Source organism: Rhopilema esculentum, chromosome 13, assembly GCF_057945365.1.
Source record: "Rhopilema esculentum isolate cy_ngs chromosome 13, ASM5794536v1, whole genome shotgun sequence".
Lineage (NCBI taxonomy): Eukaryota > Metazoa > Cnidaria > Scyphozoa > Rhizostomeae > Rhizostomatidae > Rhopilema > Rhopilema esculentum.
In genome coordinates, this window is record NC_142827.1 from 10,508,873 (window position 1) to 10,525,824 (window position 16,952).

Genomic DNA, 16,952 nt, shown 5'->3' on the forward strand with positions numbered 1-16,952 from the left:
TTTAGAAATAAGCAGCTGGGGTCTTATTCGGGGATTTACGGTATGAGCCACAGCATCTACAACAAAACTTCGAATGCTAGGATATGTATTTTGAAGGTGATAACTGTTTTTAGACACTTACTCTTTTCACATCTCTTGGTGCAGACTCCCTGGTCTTCTCGCACCATTTATCGATATCCATGGACTTCGCCTCTTTGAAATAATTAAGATGCCTCTCATGCATTTGGAGTTCAAATCGCTCCATGTTGTCACCAGGATGTGACGCAGTGGCTAAAATATGTCATAATGGCATTAGAGATGTCAAGAATGAATTAGCATGATGAAGAAGTGAGAAGTGCAAAAAAGCACAATAGAAAAGCAATAGTTCTTTAAGTCAAGACTACAACTTTCTATTGGTATCCCTACAACTTGTCAAGGCTACAACTTGTCATAAAAATGGACATGGTGAGCCGCTTCAAATTAAATCAGCAGCTAACGATAATGCAACTAAAGATCATTGCCAAACATGGTAAATGAACTCTTTCGCTCAGAATCAAAAACTGGCAACTCAAATCATCATTGATTCTAATCACCGATCAACAAATCACTAATCAGCTAAACAAATTGAAAATCATTAAAACTGCGCTTCAGACAACTGCTCTTACCTTTGGTTGCTTCCATTAATAGCTTTGGCAGCTCGATTTCCATTAGAAATACATAATCATTTGGCTAAAACGTAAGCAAAACAGTTAATATAAACTATATAGTATATACACAGATAGACTTAGAATTCGCACAAGAACTGGTAGCAAAGATTAGCTCGCTACTACATGTTGTCTTGGCGTCTACCGCTGATTGCGAATTCTGTTTTGGAAGCTTTATGTTAAACGGTAGATCACGGATCTTTCCTTCGAGAAAGCCTAAATTAAGGAAGTTCTTATTTGTAAAAGGTTAAGGGCACAGGACATACCGAGCGAAAACAAAAACGACATTATCATTAAGTTATATCACATTGACAAAATAAAATACATTTTTGTCACAATTTTTCCTTTACAAAGCAGGTTGCTAATCTTGTTCTTATTAAAACTCATTTCCATCCATTCACGGCGTTTACGTGCACGAATTTAGAAACGATTCAGTTTAGTAAGAACTCGGTAGTGATTCTACCCTTACATAGGATGCTAGTAATAATAAAATTTGAAAAAACTGAAAATTACCTTCCAGTCGACGGTCAAGAAATGAAGTAAAAAAGCTCTGCAACTTTCAAAGAAGGGTGCACTGTTGGTTGAAATTAAGATCTTATAAAAGGTACTGAATACTACTAATACAATAACTAGAATAAAGAATCCTTTAGTTTCGATAAATTCTAGATACATCTGTGTTAGGTTTTAGTGAAATTTTAAATAAGGCATTAAACTTTTATCTTAAAATATAAATGAATACCGAGAAAATTACTTTGTGCAAAACAGTGTTTAGTTAACTGAAGCAAAATTTGAAATAAAAAATCAGAAATCAGAAATCGAATATGGTTGATAAATGACTTAGGATAAAAAGATAAGATGTAAGCACTGTTTTATTTCCCTTTTTTCATTAATTTGCCATCAATTGTCTCTATCAAAAATTAAAATTTTCAACGAGTCTCTGAACCAAGCAGTAAAAAGAAGGTTTATGGATCATAATTGCATCCCTATAATTATATTGAATAATTGAATAGTTAGAATAATATAAAAAGGTATTTCCAAGTCACAGGTCCTAAACCGCATGAATTTAAAGTGAGAGAGGTAAAAACTAGATCTATGATTGGAAATACCTGACGTTGTCAGAGGCAGCTCCCATTATGACTGCCTGGCTGAGGTATCTGATGAACAAATAAAATTGCTTTCGAACTTTGTTCTCGTATTCAAGCCCACATCCATTGAGGAAATCGCAGTAGTGCCTGGGGAAGTTGTGCTGGCAGTGTAGCAGTTGTTGGAGGAACAGAATAACGTGAGGCTGTGGAAATGTGACAGTTTCAATACCAACAATTAAGATGCAGTGAGAACTTAATTAAGGATGCTAGAAGCTGTATGTCAAATTCACGTAGATGTATGCTTATTCATAAATAGCTTTCCAACTTAATCAGCACTCCTAAGGGTTGTGACATTCCCAACTCCTAAGGTATCTACAATTTGTTATCCTAAAAAAATACGATCTAACAACGTTATGCTCATTTGGCTAAGCTAGACGTAAACCAGCTTGATCAAAACAAATTGATTACCCTTACAAACAGTTTTCAACACGAGGATTCTTCCTAAAATCTCCCTCATTTGGATTTATATAAACAGGATGAAAAACATGACGCATAGTTGACAAACTGGAAGCATAATGCTGGAAGCTATAATAAGGATTTTACTGAAATTGATAAAGATGAATCGGTGCTAATTCACATTCTTAAGCATAACATTATAATAATAATACACATGTATGACTTACTGAGAAAACCTCGGAAGGTTTTTCTTGCTGTAGAAAATCTTTGCTGAATGAGTATATACATGAAACATTGTCTGCATACTCGTGTCGCTGCTTCAGGAGGTCTTTTATTCTAGGGTGAAAAGGGGTAGCTTGTGAAGAAATATGTTACGAGCAAAAATTCACAAGATCAAATCATGAAAGGGGAAGTAAAACAGGTCGAAAAACAACTTACAAATCCCTAAAATATCTCACTGAATTACTGTACCTTTGTAACGAGAAGTCATCATTGGTGACAAAATCTGTCACCATTTTCAACGCTGGATATTTTTCGTAGACTGACAAGTCATCGCTTGCTGAACGACTCTTAAGAAAAAATGACAGACATGCAGGTTAATGATAAATATAGATCAATTACTTTTAACAATACATGTTAATTTGCAGACTACTGTAACTAGGCATTCAACTGCATCAAGTAGAAACACAGGTTAACAAAGCAGAATAGCAACAGAAAAAGGGGAGAAATAGGGGAGAAAAAGGGGAGAAAAAGGGGAGAAAAAGGGGAGAAAAATGGGAGAAAAAGGGGAGAAAAAGGGGAGAAAAAGGCGAGAAAAAGGGGAGAAAAAGGGGAGAAAAAGGGGAGAAAAAGGGGAGAAAAAGGGGATAAAAAGGGAAGAAAAGGGGGGTTGACTGGATAGTTTAAGAATGAATGACATATGTTTACAATGGCAAGAACTGAGAGATGCACGAGGAAAAAAAAGAAGGTAAAAGGGGAGAAAAAGGGGAGAAAAAGGGGAGAAAAAGGGGAGAAAAAGGGGAGAAAAAGGGAAGAAAAAGGGGAGAAAAAGGGGAGAAAAAGGGGAGAAAAGGGGGAGAAAAAAGGGATAAAAGGGGGAGAAAAGGGGGAGAAAAGGGGGAGAAAAGGGGGAGAAAAAGGGTAGGAAAAGGGGGTTGACTGGAAAGATGTGAATGTTCACTAAATTTTGTCATTGTGAGGTTACAAGCAACACTAAGATGACAAAATAGATTTTGTTGTTGCAATCTTGTTTACTTGCAATGCAATTTGTGAATGCAGTGCCAGTGATTGAGATTGCCTTGGGAAGATTCCAAGAAGTTAAATCTAAACAAACTACAAGTCATATAATAAAAACCAGGATGACTGGATAGTTTTTAAGAGAGAATGACATATGTTTACAATGGCAAAAACTGAGAGATGCACGAGGAAAAGACTAAGAGTCACTATTCTTAAAAAAACTTAAATATTAAGAACTCTTCAGTATAAAAAAATTCAATATCTGTACAAAAGAAAATAGCCATTAAGCTTGCAAACACGTCCTAATATCTTTGCTGAAATTTCTATGACAATTTCCTGGTAGAAAGGAAACGTTGATATAATGACATTCTATTTCACATTCTCTATCTCGACTGCCCGATGTCTCAAACATGTTCCATCCTTCTGATATAAGATTTTACATAGATTCGTCATTCGCTATCTCGAATGCTCGCTATCTCGAAAATTTGCTGTCTCAAAACCTTCGAAATTCCCTTGTAGACAAAACGCCCATTATCTCTAGCTTTACGAATTTTTAACCGAACTGGCCTAAAATATATTGAAGAACTGCATCATGGTAGTAAGAGATCTATAAAAAAATTTGAAAACTGGCAATTTTTGGATTTTGATGTGACATCTGTTGATTCCAATATTCGTTATCCCGAACAAATTCCAGTTTTCTTTGAAAGTTCAAGATAGTGGACGTCAACTGTACTGAAAAATTCTTTCAAGGGAAGTTTTTATAACTGTGGCATTATATGTATTAAACATTCACTTGACTAAATTTAGCGGTTAGGGAGTTTGCTTACATGTTTATGTTCCAAAGAGTCATGTTTGTTCCATGATCTTGAGCGATGTAATGAGTTGGCACGACTTAGAATCCCAATCTCTCCCTGCAAAATAAGACTGCAGCGTTATTTATAGCATCATAGATTAACAGACAACTGCTGGTATCAAATACTCAATGCTTACAGGAAAGCTTTTTCATTGAATAACACAGTTTACGTCTGGTGGCGGTTTGCTGATAAACGTAGATAAGGGCCGTCTCGAACTGAAGAAGAGGCGGTTCGTTTCCGGGACACTGTAACGCCAGGTATTAAAACGGTACGCAGCCCTATCTACATCACTGAGCTGAAAATGCCTCGAAATGCAATGAAAAGGCGAAAAATTGTAGAACAGGGCCATCACGTATCCCACTCGCGGTCGTGGTAACGTGAAAAAACAAATAAGAATATGACGATAACAACTACACTTTTAATAAGCTTAAAATTATCTTTTTAAATCCGAGCAACAACTTACATCTTTCATTTTCTTGGGCAGCTTTGATAGGCCAGCAAATTTGAGCAGAAAAAGTGACTTTTCTTTACATGAATGAACTGCAAAATACAACATATAACACGGGTGTGCAAGAGTGTACAAGAAATTTTGGCTAAGAGACAATCGTTAATGTTATGAAGCAGTTTAAAAGAAGCCAAGAATTGATAAAACATCGATAAAAGAAGCCTAGGAATGAACACAAAAAAACAGTGTCGAATAGTACTTCTCCGGGTGGTAATTCTACCAGTCGTCAAAGAGAAGTCGTCAAAGAGACACGGATTAACATTAGGACTATACGCATGAGATTCTTACTCGGCGCATCTGGGTTTACCATCTCAACATCTTTCTCGCCATCACCTTCTTTAACATCTTCTGCTAGCACACATAACTTCTGTCGTGCTTCCAACTACGTAAAAACAACAAATGCACAAGTGATAAGATATTCTACGAATATCGAATACCTAGTGGGAATATTAAGCGAAATTATTTCAATAATTCCTCGGGCTATTCAGAGGCCAAAATGATAGCAGTCGTAAGAATGAAACGGCCTAGTGGGAAAAGCAAGTCTTCGATGTCTCTCTGGACTAGAAAACTGTCAGTAAAAATCGATAAATTTTAAAAGGAACTAATTATGCTTCTCTGGACTAGAACTAAATTACAAAAGGATAGTATAGGAAATTCGATCTATAGACAAATTTTAATACATTACGCTGTCTACAAATGAAAAGTAAAAGATTGACAGGATGGTGTATCGGATTCATTAAACATAAAATCGGAAGGTGAAGATATTTATTCTTTACAAAATAAGTGTTGATACTAAATAATCAATTTAAAAATGTAGGAAAAACACAACTTAACAAGCAGCAACAGAGCAGCAACAGAAAAAAGAGGAGAAATAGGGGAGAAAAGGGAAGAAATAGGGGGTTAACTGGATAGTTTTTAAGAGTGAATGACATATGTTTACAATGTCAAAAACTGAGAGATGCACGAGGAAAAAACGGGAGGAAAAGGGAAGAAAAGAAGGAGAAAAAGGGGAGAAAAGGGGAGAAAAAGGAGAGAAAAGGGGAGAAAAAGGGGATTGACTGGAAAGATGTGAATGTTCACTAAATTTTGTCATTGTGAGGTTACAAGCAACACTAAGATGACAAAATAGATTTTGTTGTTGCAATCTTGTTTACTTGCAATGCAATTTGTGAATGCAGTGCGAGTGATTGAGATTGCCTTGGGAAGCTTCCAAGAAGGTACATCTAAACAAACTACAAGTCATATAAGAAAAACCAGGAAATATCAACAAAAAGGATTGTCTTGCATGAAATATATACAAATCAAAGTTCACCATTAAAAGGTCATAGATGAAAAACAAAACGGTTTAAACATTAAACGTCACCAACCAGGAGTCTTCGTATACCCTCAGCTGCAGTGAAAGCGGCCATGAGGCATGAGGGAATTTCAGCGGGTAACTCTCCATTTACTGATAAAAAAGAGTAATGTATTAAACACAATATCAGTCCAGTAGCTAAACTATAAAAACGCATACAAATGGATTGTACTTTCAGCCTAAGAGAACTCACAGCCTGCATAGAGTTGATTTCTTCAGCATTAAGAAAAAACTGTTCGGCTGTTTAATGAAATTCTCCTGATGACAAGAATTGTGAGTTTTGCTATAAGACCGTGATTTTTGCTATTAGACTGCATCTCAATTTCAGCGGATAAAATACCTATACATATAGAATAAAAAAGTTAGCTCTAAAAATCTGTTTACAAATAATATATTGTTCTTTGAGAACGAAAAGGGTTTTCCAAAATCCGACAGTTAAAACAAAGTGGGAACAACAAACTTCATAACAAAAATGTAGCTCCATAAATGCAAAAGGGAGTGTGAAAGTTGGATGGATTTATCTTAAACATGCAGAGTCTACTTCCAATTTTCTCTCTTCCAAATCTAATCGCATTGGTATTATTGTGTTTTATTAGCTACTGCATGGGTGATCACACGCTTACTGTATGCTCCGGCATCATTAACACCGCACAGCTTGATGTAAATCAAAACAAGGTATACTGCCTCACCATACGATGATATTTGCTCCCTCATCTCTTGCGTGTGCCAAACACAGGCTGCAAACACAGAATGCACGGCCTCATCCATGGCTGCTCCACCCAGATAGTGTCCCGTGCGCGATGCTCTGAATCTGAAACGAGGCAGACGACATTTTTAGGTCATTCCTAGAAAGGCTTGGAAGGTGTGCAGGCGAGAGGACTTAGCATTCCAGATAAAGGTATAACCAGCAAAAAGGGTTCCTCAAAAGTGAGGCAATAAAAGCCCAACATTTTGTACAAACATACACCATTATGCCATGCGGAAAAGGGAGTCAAGGTTGGGAAAAGGTTCCACATAATGGACACTGCATTATCATACGAGAGCTGCCGTTAATTCTTCGGTGGCATCATAATCTGCCTTGGGTATCATTATTTTGGTTTGAAATTAAAAATTTGAGAGATACTGAAACTATTCAGTCATAAAATGCGTTGTTGTCGATCCGTTGTTGCGGTTTGGGATCACTGCTGTTGATGCATCGATGAAAAAAATACAAGTGCTGTTACACGAGGTTTAGACAAATCTTAAAACGGTATCCACCATATTAAAATTCCTGAGTTAAAGTCACCCTTTACATCCTCTACGCCCATTAAGGATGGAAATTTAACGAGTTTAGAATAGGCAAGGTAGGTCCATATAGCAACGTTCAAAGCTGCAAACTATCTCAGCTTTACTTAATGTTTACGGTCAGTTTCACGTTTCAGAAGATATATCTAAGTCCACGCTTCAGTTTATAAACATTCATTCAGAAACAGGGGAAACAGCACTTCTAAACAACTGATCTACATCATTATATTTGAAATAAAAAAGATTCTTAAAATTTTGAATGAGTGGCCTAATAAAGGGGATAGACGCTGTGGATTTAGCGACAGTCTTTCTCACGCGGCCATTTTTGACAAAGAGTAAGCAAGCATAAGAGTACTAACCTTTGAATGAGTGCTTTCGATTTCTCATCACCTGAAGCTACCAGTTTAACAAGAAATCCATTCACATCTGAATCAGCTGGGCTGGCACCCTAAGGAATGCAAACGGTGTTACATAAACTGCTGAGGGATGTAATTATGTTTCACAGAAAAAGTATACTTCTATCTAAAGAAGCATAATTATTGATAAAAAAATTGACAAAAAATTAAATAATATCTTTTGTGTTATTCCATCGGGAGAAATGGAAGGGCAACAAATGAAGTTGAATTTGCAAAAAGAAATCGGTTAATAAGGTGACTTGGAATTTAGAGCATTAGATGAGGGCAGTTAACGAAAATCAAGGGACTCTTTTAACAGAAAGTAAAAAAAAGCATAAATAAACGTTTGTATCGGATATGGGGGTTTTTTCAATGCTTGCGTAGTTAATTAAAGAGGTACTGGTTTAGTTTTAAGTTGTATTTGAGATGGCAATCTTACATAGTAACCAGAAAGGGATCTCTGAAGCTTGCCAACACGGTATCCACCTCTGAACAGGGATGACCACAACTCGTTGTGGAGGAGTCTTATCTCTCCTTTTTTCGCCTTCTCTGACTGTGTTTCCACGGCTGCGAAGGGAAAGTAGGAAATAATTTGAAATGATGCAGTATAGCAATTTGGTAAATATTTAACTAAAGAAAAACGACAACAAGCTTTACAAAACGTTGAACATCTTAAAACGTTATAAGCTCAAAAATTACAGATTCCTTCAAAGAAAAACTAGTGGCTAGGTTGGAAACAGTCTTTTTCCTTACAATTAACAAGCACTTCCCAGTGTAACATATTGTGGCACTGTTACTGAAACACTCTTACATAATAATAATTTAATTCAATATAAAATATCGTCAGGAAAATGTTGATGTGTGATTATTTAAGTAAGTTTAGAGACAGTGAATCATTCATCAAGTGCACATGTTCCCAAACTTAATAAATTCCCATTCTCTCAAAACTGCATTTTCTAGAGTTTTTGGGATAGTGCCAACTTTTCTCCAATGACCCTTGTCATTACTACCAACTCTAGATTAAAAATTGATTTCAGAAATCACAAAAGATTTTGCTTTACAATCCAGCCCAATGTTTTACGACTAATAAAATTGACACGATTAAGACCATCGCATAATCGAGTTTCATTATTAGGGAACAAAGAAGGACCCCAAAAGATTCGTTTAACACAAAAAATACCTTTTCTGCAGTCAATGGCATTGCTACACAGGATTCCAAACAGCCTAGATATGTTCAACTGCAAATCAAATATCCATGAAACATTGATGTCTGGGCGACCAATGGCAGAAACCTTTGAGAAAGAGACGAAGATTGAAAAGGTGAATGCTATTTCAACGTGTGTGTTTTGTCAAATGTGACGTGACGTATAAACGAATTGGAGGTCATTTATACTAAAGGAGGCCCTTATGTGTCAGAATATCAACGGATTGTGAGGACTATAGGACATTGCACCCATGCAAAGTCGAGGCACTTCATGTCAGAAGACAGGGTAAAGGACACAGTGCAATCACTGTCAAAATTAAAAGTTTCCGGTAAAAAAGGCCGCACCCATTCACCCGAAAAAAATAATGCTAAATATCATCGTTATCGTAAATTAGACATTTAATAAAATTGTCCGGAGAGCGGGATGCAATAGAAAATTCTCAAATATTTAATGTTATGTACTAAAACTTCTGGAAGGGGTACATAACATTGTTTATAACACAAATATTTAATGTTATGTACGAAATACTTTGACATAGCTCAAAAAAGTTTTAAAAAAGCGAGATGGTGTAAGCTCATTTTCGAGCTGGTAAAAAAAATTCTTTTGTGTCAAGATTACTTGTATTACCTCGCGGAAAGCAAAATTAGTTGAAAATAATGACATACCTTAAATTTGTATCCCCACTCATTGTTGCTACCGTCCGAATGAAACAGAAAGTGAAGCTTCTGGCCTGCTTTGAATTCAACTACCTAGAAAATAACACTCATAACGTTAGTTTACAAACTGTATACAGAAGATACTTTTGTGTCATGTTGGTTCAACATGCGATATTTCAGCCTATTTTCTCGCTACAGCTGGCTTCTCTACACCGGTAAGACTAATTAATACAACTTTCTTTCGGACTGTATCTTCATAATTGAAAATGCTAAACAAACATTCTTATGACGTCATCACGTCACTACTTTCTACAGACTGAATAACAGGAAAAGCACAAACGGAATGCACAATTCTAGATCTTCACGATACTTGCATAAAAAACAAGGGAGTTCAGTGCAACTTTGAATTCTTATAAGAAAACTGCTGCTTAAGAAATCTCAGTTAGAGTCCTCAAGTATTGTTTACAAAAGGAAAAATGTTAAAACAAAGGCAACTTCTCCACCTTTTATAATAAATTGTTGTGCTAAAAATGGAGGTATGGCGAATTGCAGCGATGGAAACACGAAGTATACTGTGCTGTACTGCTTATACTTGGGATAAATGACAAACAGATAAGAGAAATGCTTTTTTCACGACATATTTTTGTTGCTTGTACCTGTGGCCATTCGGACGTTCCAACTTTTTGATCGAACTTCCTTTTCTGATCCTTGGAATCAGTGAATTCTAAATAGTCGTATCTATGATGAAAAACGGGACGAGAATCAGCTCTTGGTATTAAAAACATAAACAATATTCATGTTTATTTTATTATTGTACTGCAAAACAGAACTTAATAATACATTTACAAAAAAATCGGTTACAACAATAGTAACACTTTGATATTGTTTAAAATATTAAGCTTTGAAGCTTTGAAGATTTGAAGGCTTGCTAATCATGATACAACAGAAAAGGTAGTCAAATATAGCTGTGAAATGATCAAAATGAGACAGTGGCACTGAATACTAATCAATAAATGGTCTTCCGCCAGTGAATCTTTTTAATATCTTTATAAAAAATTCCTTGCACGATACTGTCTAACAAGTTCATCTTACTAAAGGTTTAATGGAGGGAAAGTACGTAATGCAACATTCATCTTTGCAAGTTCCAAATTGGAACAGCCTTGAGCCTGAGGTTAAGCAAGGCCGATTGGAAAACTACAGTGTTTATTTTTTCCATATATGTACGTTTTTCTTAGCTATCTCTTTTGCTTTTGAAAAAGAATAAAAAATACAAAATGAATGAACGATATTCCTTAAAGACGATCGATTGATTACATTCTATGACATGAATGACAAAAATTACGTTCCAATTTATTGCTAAAACTCGGAGCTAAAGTTGAAACGCAAAGATGGGAAGAACTGAGCTGCCATGAGCTGTTTATTTCAAAAAAGCAACTGTGAAACTATCGATTCATTATATGAGCTGCATTGAGAACGCAGTTTTTGTTGAAGAGGAGTGATGTGGAGAGCCCACCTTCTCTCTGTCTCGCATCTAGGATCAAATTCAACTTTGAATTCCGTGCATCCAGGGCAACTGAAAACCTTCAAGAAGGAGAGATTAATTAACATAATTATCTAACAATAAAGTATGTTATCTGAACAACTGAAAAACACCAACAAAAACAATAAAATAATAAATTGAGGATTGTGTGAAATGAACCATGAAATGACATTTCACATGCAAGAATTCACTCATAATATATCATGCGGGATAACACACACGACAAGCATTAAAAAGAAAAATACAAACAGAATCGCAAAGGTGATCCTGTTTACAAGCTTTGTATCTATATGAAAATAGCTTAAAATAGTGTTTGTTTCATTAACGAAGAGAGCATTGCGTTGGCTTGGAGGCATCAGGGAAGACGATAATCTTAGTACAGAGGACGTTTGGTTAGCCTGGGCACAGTACACTTTTCCAACGAGTATAAGAGCGAGTAAACACTTCATTTAATAATTTTCATTGTGACGTATCTTTAACGGCAGTGAGTTTAAGCAGCCACTTCACAAGAAGATACTGCAGCCTCGCATACCAACTGATCACAAGTAAACCCGGTACAAGAAATAATGACATCAAGCCACTTATAAATTTGATTTTTGACATCTGTCCATAAATACTTACCTGAGTAATATTCCCAGAAAAAAGTGTAAAATGTTTATCCAGTCTCAATTTGATTCATAGATGCTAGTTTTTTCAGGGGTGGCTCAAAATTCGAGTAACAGAATCTTGTACTTCAAGTAACAAAATCTTGACCGTGGTTGCATATAAAGAGGATTGTGAGCGTGTACGCGTGTACGTCGAAAACATTAAAAACTAGCTTTTGACATACCATTACAACACGCAAATTGTTGTCGTAGTTATGTCTTGACTCGACATCCCATGTGCGAAGTGTAACGTTCTCCTGTTTGTCACTCCATTCATCAGTCGTTGACTGGTGGAACAGTTCGGGGACTTGCTGAGAGACCTTCTTCAGTTCCATGTCCATACTCTGCAGCGTATTAAGGAGCTTGACACTCGGCAGATCCATCGTGCTAAACAAGTTTAGGAACAGGACCTACAAAAGCAAACCAATGCAGACATTCAGGAAAGGCTTCACCTCACACAAAGGAAAAGATTTAATGGAAAGTAACTTGTGAATAAATTAAAGAAAACATCAAGAATGATGAAACAAACTTGATGTGGAAAGTAAATTAACTCACCAACTGCCTCATGGCTGCAGATATGAAAGTGTGTTCGAGGCGATCAATAACTCTTGTCTGAAAAACAGAAGCATTCATTAGCACCCTGAAGCGGCTGGGAAAAAACATGAAAACAATAATCGATGGCAAAATGCAAAAAGAAAAGAGATTAGGACAACCTTTCGATTCAATTACGTTATCTGTGATCTTGCAACATCTTAAAACCAACTAATGGTCATCGAAGACGTTCAACTGGAAAAGGCGCTGATTTCAAAGTAAAATGTAGGCTTCGATTTTCAAATGTATTGGCTTTATCGGAATAGTACAAGTGTAGAGTTTCACCAAAGTAGAAGATAATCTGCTGGTCTGACAAATTCAATTTTTGGGAAGTTCAAAGTACCTAGACATAGTTCGGTCAAGGATATTGGTATGAATACAACCAGATGCCATAGTCCTTGACAAAGACACTCATGGCTGCAAAATGTATCCAGACACAGTGGAAAAACAAAAGCAAGCCTATTCCACGTACCATGTTTTCAATCTTATCCAATTTCTGCAGCACCATTTCACATTTGCAAGACATTAATTTGACATCTGAAAAAGAGTTGTGAGAAAGTTTGTGAAAAGATAACGACCTACGTCTCTAGGTTTCAGGAAAATTGAAATGATTGATTTCAGGAAAATTTCAGAAATAACTTACCATTGAAGAAAAAAAGGCGAGTAGTAAAATATTTGATTGTTGATTGTTGTTTAGAAATGCTTCTGAGCATGGTTCTTACAGAACATATGGTCAGTTGATATAGTCTTTTTTGGTATGGTATACAATTTTTTACTGACAACAATGCAAGCAATTAACACGTATTGGAGGAAATTCAAACGCTAATCAAACGTGGTCGTGATGAATTCCGGTAGTAATGTTTAGCCACGTAAAGTAAGACAGATTTTCTTAAAAATATCTTCACTTCTAGATCTTAGTACGAATAACCCTTTATATCACGAAGAAAAAGTTTAGGAAAGTTCGTACTTGTTTCCTGGTATCAGAATATTGAATTTGAAGGAAAATATGTTATGTTTACAAAATTGAAACATGGTGCAAATCTGTAAATTAGTCCAAAGAAATAATTCGACAAAATCGACCCAGTTGAATTACACTTACATTCAAGAACGATATAATTGGCAACATCCTGCGCTTCTTCATTTTTGCTTCCACAATGCGTATGACACCAGTTAAGAAGGCTTTTCTGCATGGCACAGAGAAGTTGAACCAGATTGGTTGGTCGATCAGACATCTCGTCCTTTGAGATTCGTACAATACACTAGGATGGGAAACAGTTATATGAGATCTTGATAGGAAGATAAGAGGTATTCATAGGATGAAACCAGGTCTTCATTCATTACAATTTTCCATTGTAAACAAAACAAAGGTGACCAAAAAGGTATTGTTAACAGTTTTTTGGCGGTACAGAACTTGCAAATGGCTATGAAAAAAGCAAACATTTTACAACATATTAACTAAACAATAAAGCTTTTACTTAATATGTGGTAAAATGTTTGTTTTTTAAGAAAGGTATTGGTAAAATATCTCTTGGCACCTTAAAATAACTCATAGCCAGCACAATTGCTAGAAACGATGCTTGAATCTCAGCCATTTTCTTTTCAAATTTTGAGCCTTTTCATTTACAGGTTTAACTTATAATTAACAACATTTTCAGGGACTGCATCGCTTATCCTAAAGCTGGCAGCATTTGCAGCTAACGTGCCGATTGGACGCATAATGGCAATTAAAACTAAAGTACCTCTCTGAAGGCGACCGACACCAGGGTTTGCATGACGTAAACAACCGAATTCTTATCAAAATCAGCCTAGAAAGAAAAAAAATTTACAAAAACATAAATATAACATTTAAAATATGAGAAAGAAAATATTAGCTTCTTCTTGACCAATTTATGACAACCGTTTCACAAGAAGTTTTCAGACTGTGAGAATCAAAGGTTAGTCTATTCCCATTGTGTCACCATTATCCTAGAATTCTTCCTTTTTGCGGAGTCTAGAAACGTGTTCAATCTTCCACAAGACAAATTTCTCAAACATGAAAATATTCATATTTTAAGCGTTCAGTAAGTTACACCTTCTCCATTTCCAAGAATACGACTTTTGATCGAGGCATGATAAAGACTTAGATCTGATTGAGACTTCTGATTAAGATCTCAGATAAGTTCTTAATTCGCCCCCATGTGTTTAATAATTCAATCTTTTTTAGATCAAGCTGCTTTTTCGAGTCGAAGAGGAATGTTGGATGAATCAACGAATTGAAATGATGATTAGAAATTGTATTTAGAGGTTTAAAAATGACACTCACGGATGGTAAATTATCTGGCAAACCGAGCAGGCCACTTGAATCCCTATTGCTGAAAAACCGACACAAGGACTCGAAGGTGTAGCCAACGGAAACGGCTTTTTTCTCTTCCATAACCTGGTCGACCAAGGACAGAAGATGCTCGCGTCTTGCTTGGGCATCTGGGAAAAATATCTCTGCGCCTAGAGAAAGAGAAGAAACAAAACTTGTGAAACGGTGGCATATACTTCATGGTGGGATTTGAAATTATAAATATTTTGATAGGAAGGTTTTTCACTTTGGCAAAGAACTTGATTGGATGGCCAAAATGACATCATTTTATGTTCAGCAAATTTAGAAGATCACAAAGAAGCCCAATCAAGGTCAAAATTGTTACAGAATTTCAAAAAGCTAATATTGTCAAAAAACATTTATATCATAAGACATAAAAACAATTCGAATTGTTTAGCCCACGAAAGAATTGCCACCAAAACGCTCGATCTCTTCAAGATGACGTATGACGTGCTACCGATTTGGCTCTCTCTGTGGTACAAGCTTACAAGTACAAGCGCCAATAATTGTAAAATCAAACACACCGTCTAAAATGATGCCCTGGGCAATCTTTAGGATGCTAGCTGGTCCCTTGCCATCGTCCACTAAATCGCAAAGATACTGGAAAACTTCTGCACAGGGCTGTCCAGCCTTGGAAAAAAAATTTATGACAAGAAAAGTTACTTGACAAAGATTATGACAAGAAAAGACAGGCAAATATCGATAGAGAGAAATAAATTTTTAACTGAAGTTCTGTGCTATTAAATGGAAATTTTTCGAATGGAGGTAGGATAGTTAATAAGAAATGCCTTCCTTAAAAATCTTACACATTAAACTAGAATCTAAAATAACCTAAGAATGAAACAAGAAACCATTAGATAATTGTTTGGGCTATCAATGCGACATGGGTCGAATTTAATTCTCATTAAAAAATTTTAGAATGAAAAAATCAGTAGCCAATGTCATAAATGGACGGTATCTGTTTCACTTTGCTATAATCTTTCGCGGACGTACACTTTCTTCCTTCTACGCCTTGCAATTTTGCTTTAGTGTAACACAAGGTTCTTCGTTAGCTCCTTCTTTATTAGAGTCTTATTCTCGTCTTCGCTCTTGTTCTCATTATAAATGCAATATACGACAGCTTGTTTTGCTTTTGCTTATTGATCTTTTGTCAGTCATTAGCATTACAACTGGCCAAAGTTTTCTTATTGCATGATCAGTTATTTGGTGACTGATTGCCTGGCAAAACAACCTGTTACAAATTGCACTATGCTTGTGTTATAGTGGCATATAGAAGTGATCAGTATGCATCCGAATTCGTGGCTATAGCGGATCAAAGTAAATGTTTCAATGCAAATGGTGTTTAGAATTCCACGATGATTCAAAGAATTATTGACCAAAAATGATCATACGTTCTCGGTGCTGGCTTCCGAACGCGAGCTTGACCTGGAAGCGTCCTTTTGCTGATGGCTGCTTGCTTTCATGCTTGGTAGCGTGACATGAAACACGCTCAGAATCAACGAGCAAGCAACGGCAACGTATTCAGTTTCGAAGCCCCTGTCAAAGAAAGAAAAGCATCAGACATTTGCAGGGAAATGGGGACATGGGCAAACAGCCAAAGCTAAATATTGCACCATGTAGACAAGATTTCTGACATCAAAGAAAGAATTATCTACAACTTAGCAGATATTTTTTTCTTCAATAACAACTGATTACTTTTAGGTCATGTTAGCAGTGTCGATTATAGTATTTAGATACGCACAACAATTAGTGCGGATAGCCGGCAAGTTTACACGGTCCGTGCTCTTACAGAGTTTCCACGGCATTTCAAACAACATTAGTGTTGCTAGGATTGGAGTATCTCAGGTCACCAAAACAATACATATAATGCTTTAATATAGCATAAGAATTTTGATATCATATTTAGTCTTTCGCCGATACCAATATTTGAAATGCTTGTTGTTCGGTTCTAAATACCAAAATCTTGCTTAAAATACCTCACCTAGTTGATGCCAGTTTGTATAATGACCAGATTCGCTGCATCGAGGCGTCACTAATATCGAGAAGAGAGTCCTGCGAAGGAGCAAACATATGACACTATCGATAAAACCTATAGTTATGATTACAATTGTTGA

General features: G+C 36.1%; 1 protein-coding gene across 2 annotated transcripts in view; it reads right to left on the reverse strand.

The window, feature by feature from the left end:
* Positions 1–16,952, reverse strand: part of LOC135692073 (zinc finger ZZ-type and EF-hand domain-containing protein 1) — a 61,014-nt gene that overhangs the window by 23,453 nt on the left and 20,609 nt on the right. For both annotated transcript variants that reach the window (XM_065210095.2, XM_065210096.2), the window contains exons 24-49: positions 16,820–16,890; positions 16,230–16,374; positions 15,363–15,468; positions 14,791–14,969; positions 14,228–14,293; positions 13,588–13,747; positions 12,961–13,025; positions 12,453–12,509; positions 12,083–12,307; positions 11,227–11,294; positions 10,370–10,451; positions 9,723–9,806; positions 9,033–9,144; positions 8,292–8,419; positions 7,817–7,905; positions 6,863–6,984; positions 6,187–6,266; positions 5,108–5,201; positions 4,778–4,854; positions 4,288–4,371; positions 2,696–2,793; positions 2,452–2,560; positions 1,790–1,971; positions 1,197–1,257; positions 645–708; positions 122–270 (exon numbers count right to left, since the gene is read on the reverse strand). In XM_065210095.2, the coding sequence (XP_065066167.2) occupies positions 122–270; positions 645–708; positions 1,197–1,257; positions 1,790–1,971; positions 2,452–2,560; positions 2,696–2,793; positions 4,288–4,371; positions 4,778–4,854; positions 5,108–5,201; positions 6,187–6,266; positions 6,863–6,984; positions 7,817–7,905; positions 8,292–8,419; positions 9,033–9,144; positions 9,723–9,806; positions 10,370–10,451; positions 11,227–11,294; positions 12,083–12,307; positions 12,453–12,509; positions 12,961–13,025; positions 13,588–13,747; positions 14,228–14,293; positions 14,791–14,969; positions 15,363–15,468; positions 16,230–16,374; positions 16,820–16,890 (2,757 nt within the window). The remainder of the gene's footprint in view (positions 1–121; positions 271–644; positions 709–1,196; positions 1,258–1,789; positions 1,972–2,451; positions 2,561–2,695; positions 2,794–4,287; positions 4,372–4,777; positions 4,855–5,107; positions 5,202–6,186; positions 6,267–6,862; positions 6,985–7,816; positions 7,906–8,291; positions 8,420–9,032; positions 9,145–9,722; positions 9,807–10,369; positions 10,452–11,226; positions 11,295–12,082; positions 12,308–12,452; positions 12,510–12,960; positions 13,026–13,587; positions 13,748–14,227; positions 14,294–14,790; positions 14,970–15,362; positions 15,469–16,229; positions 16,375–16,819; positions 16,891–16,952) is intronic.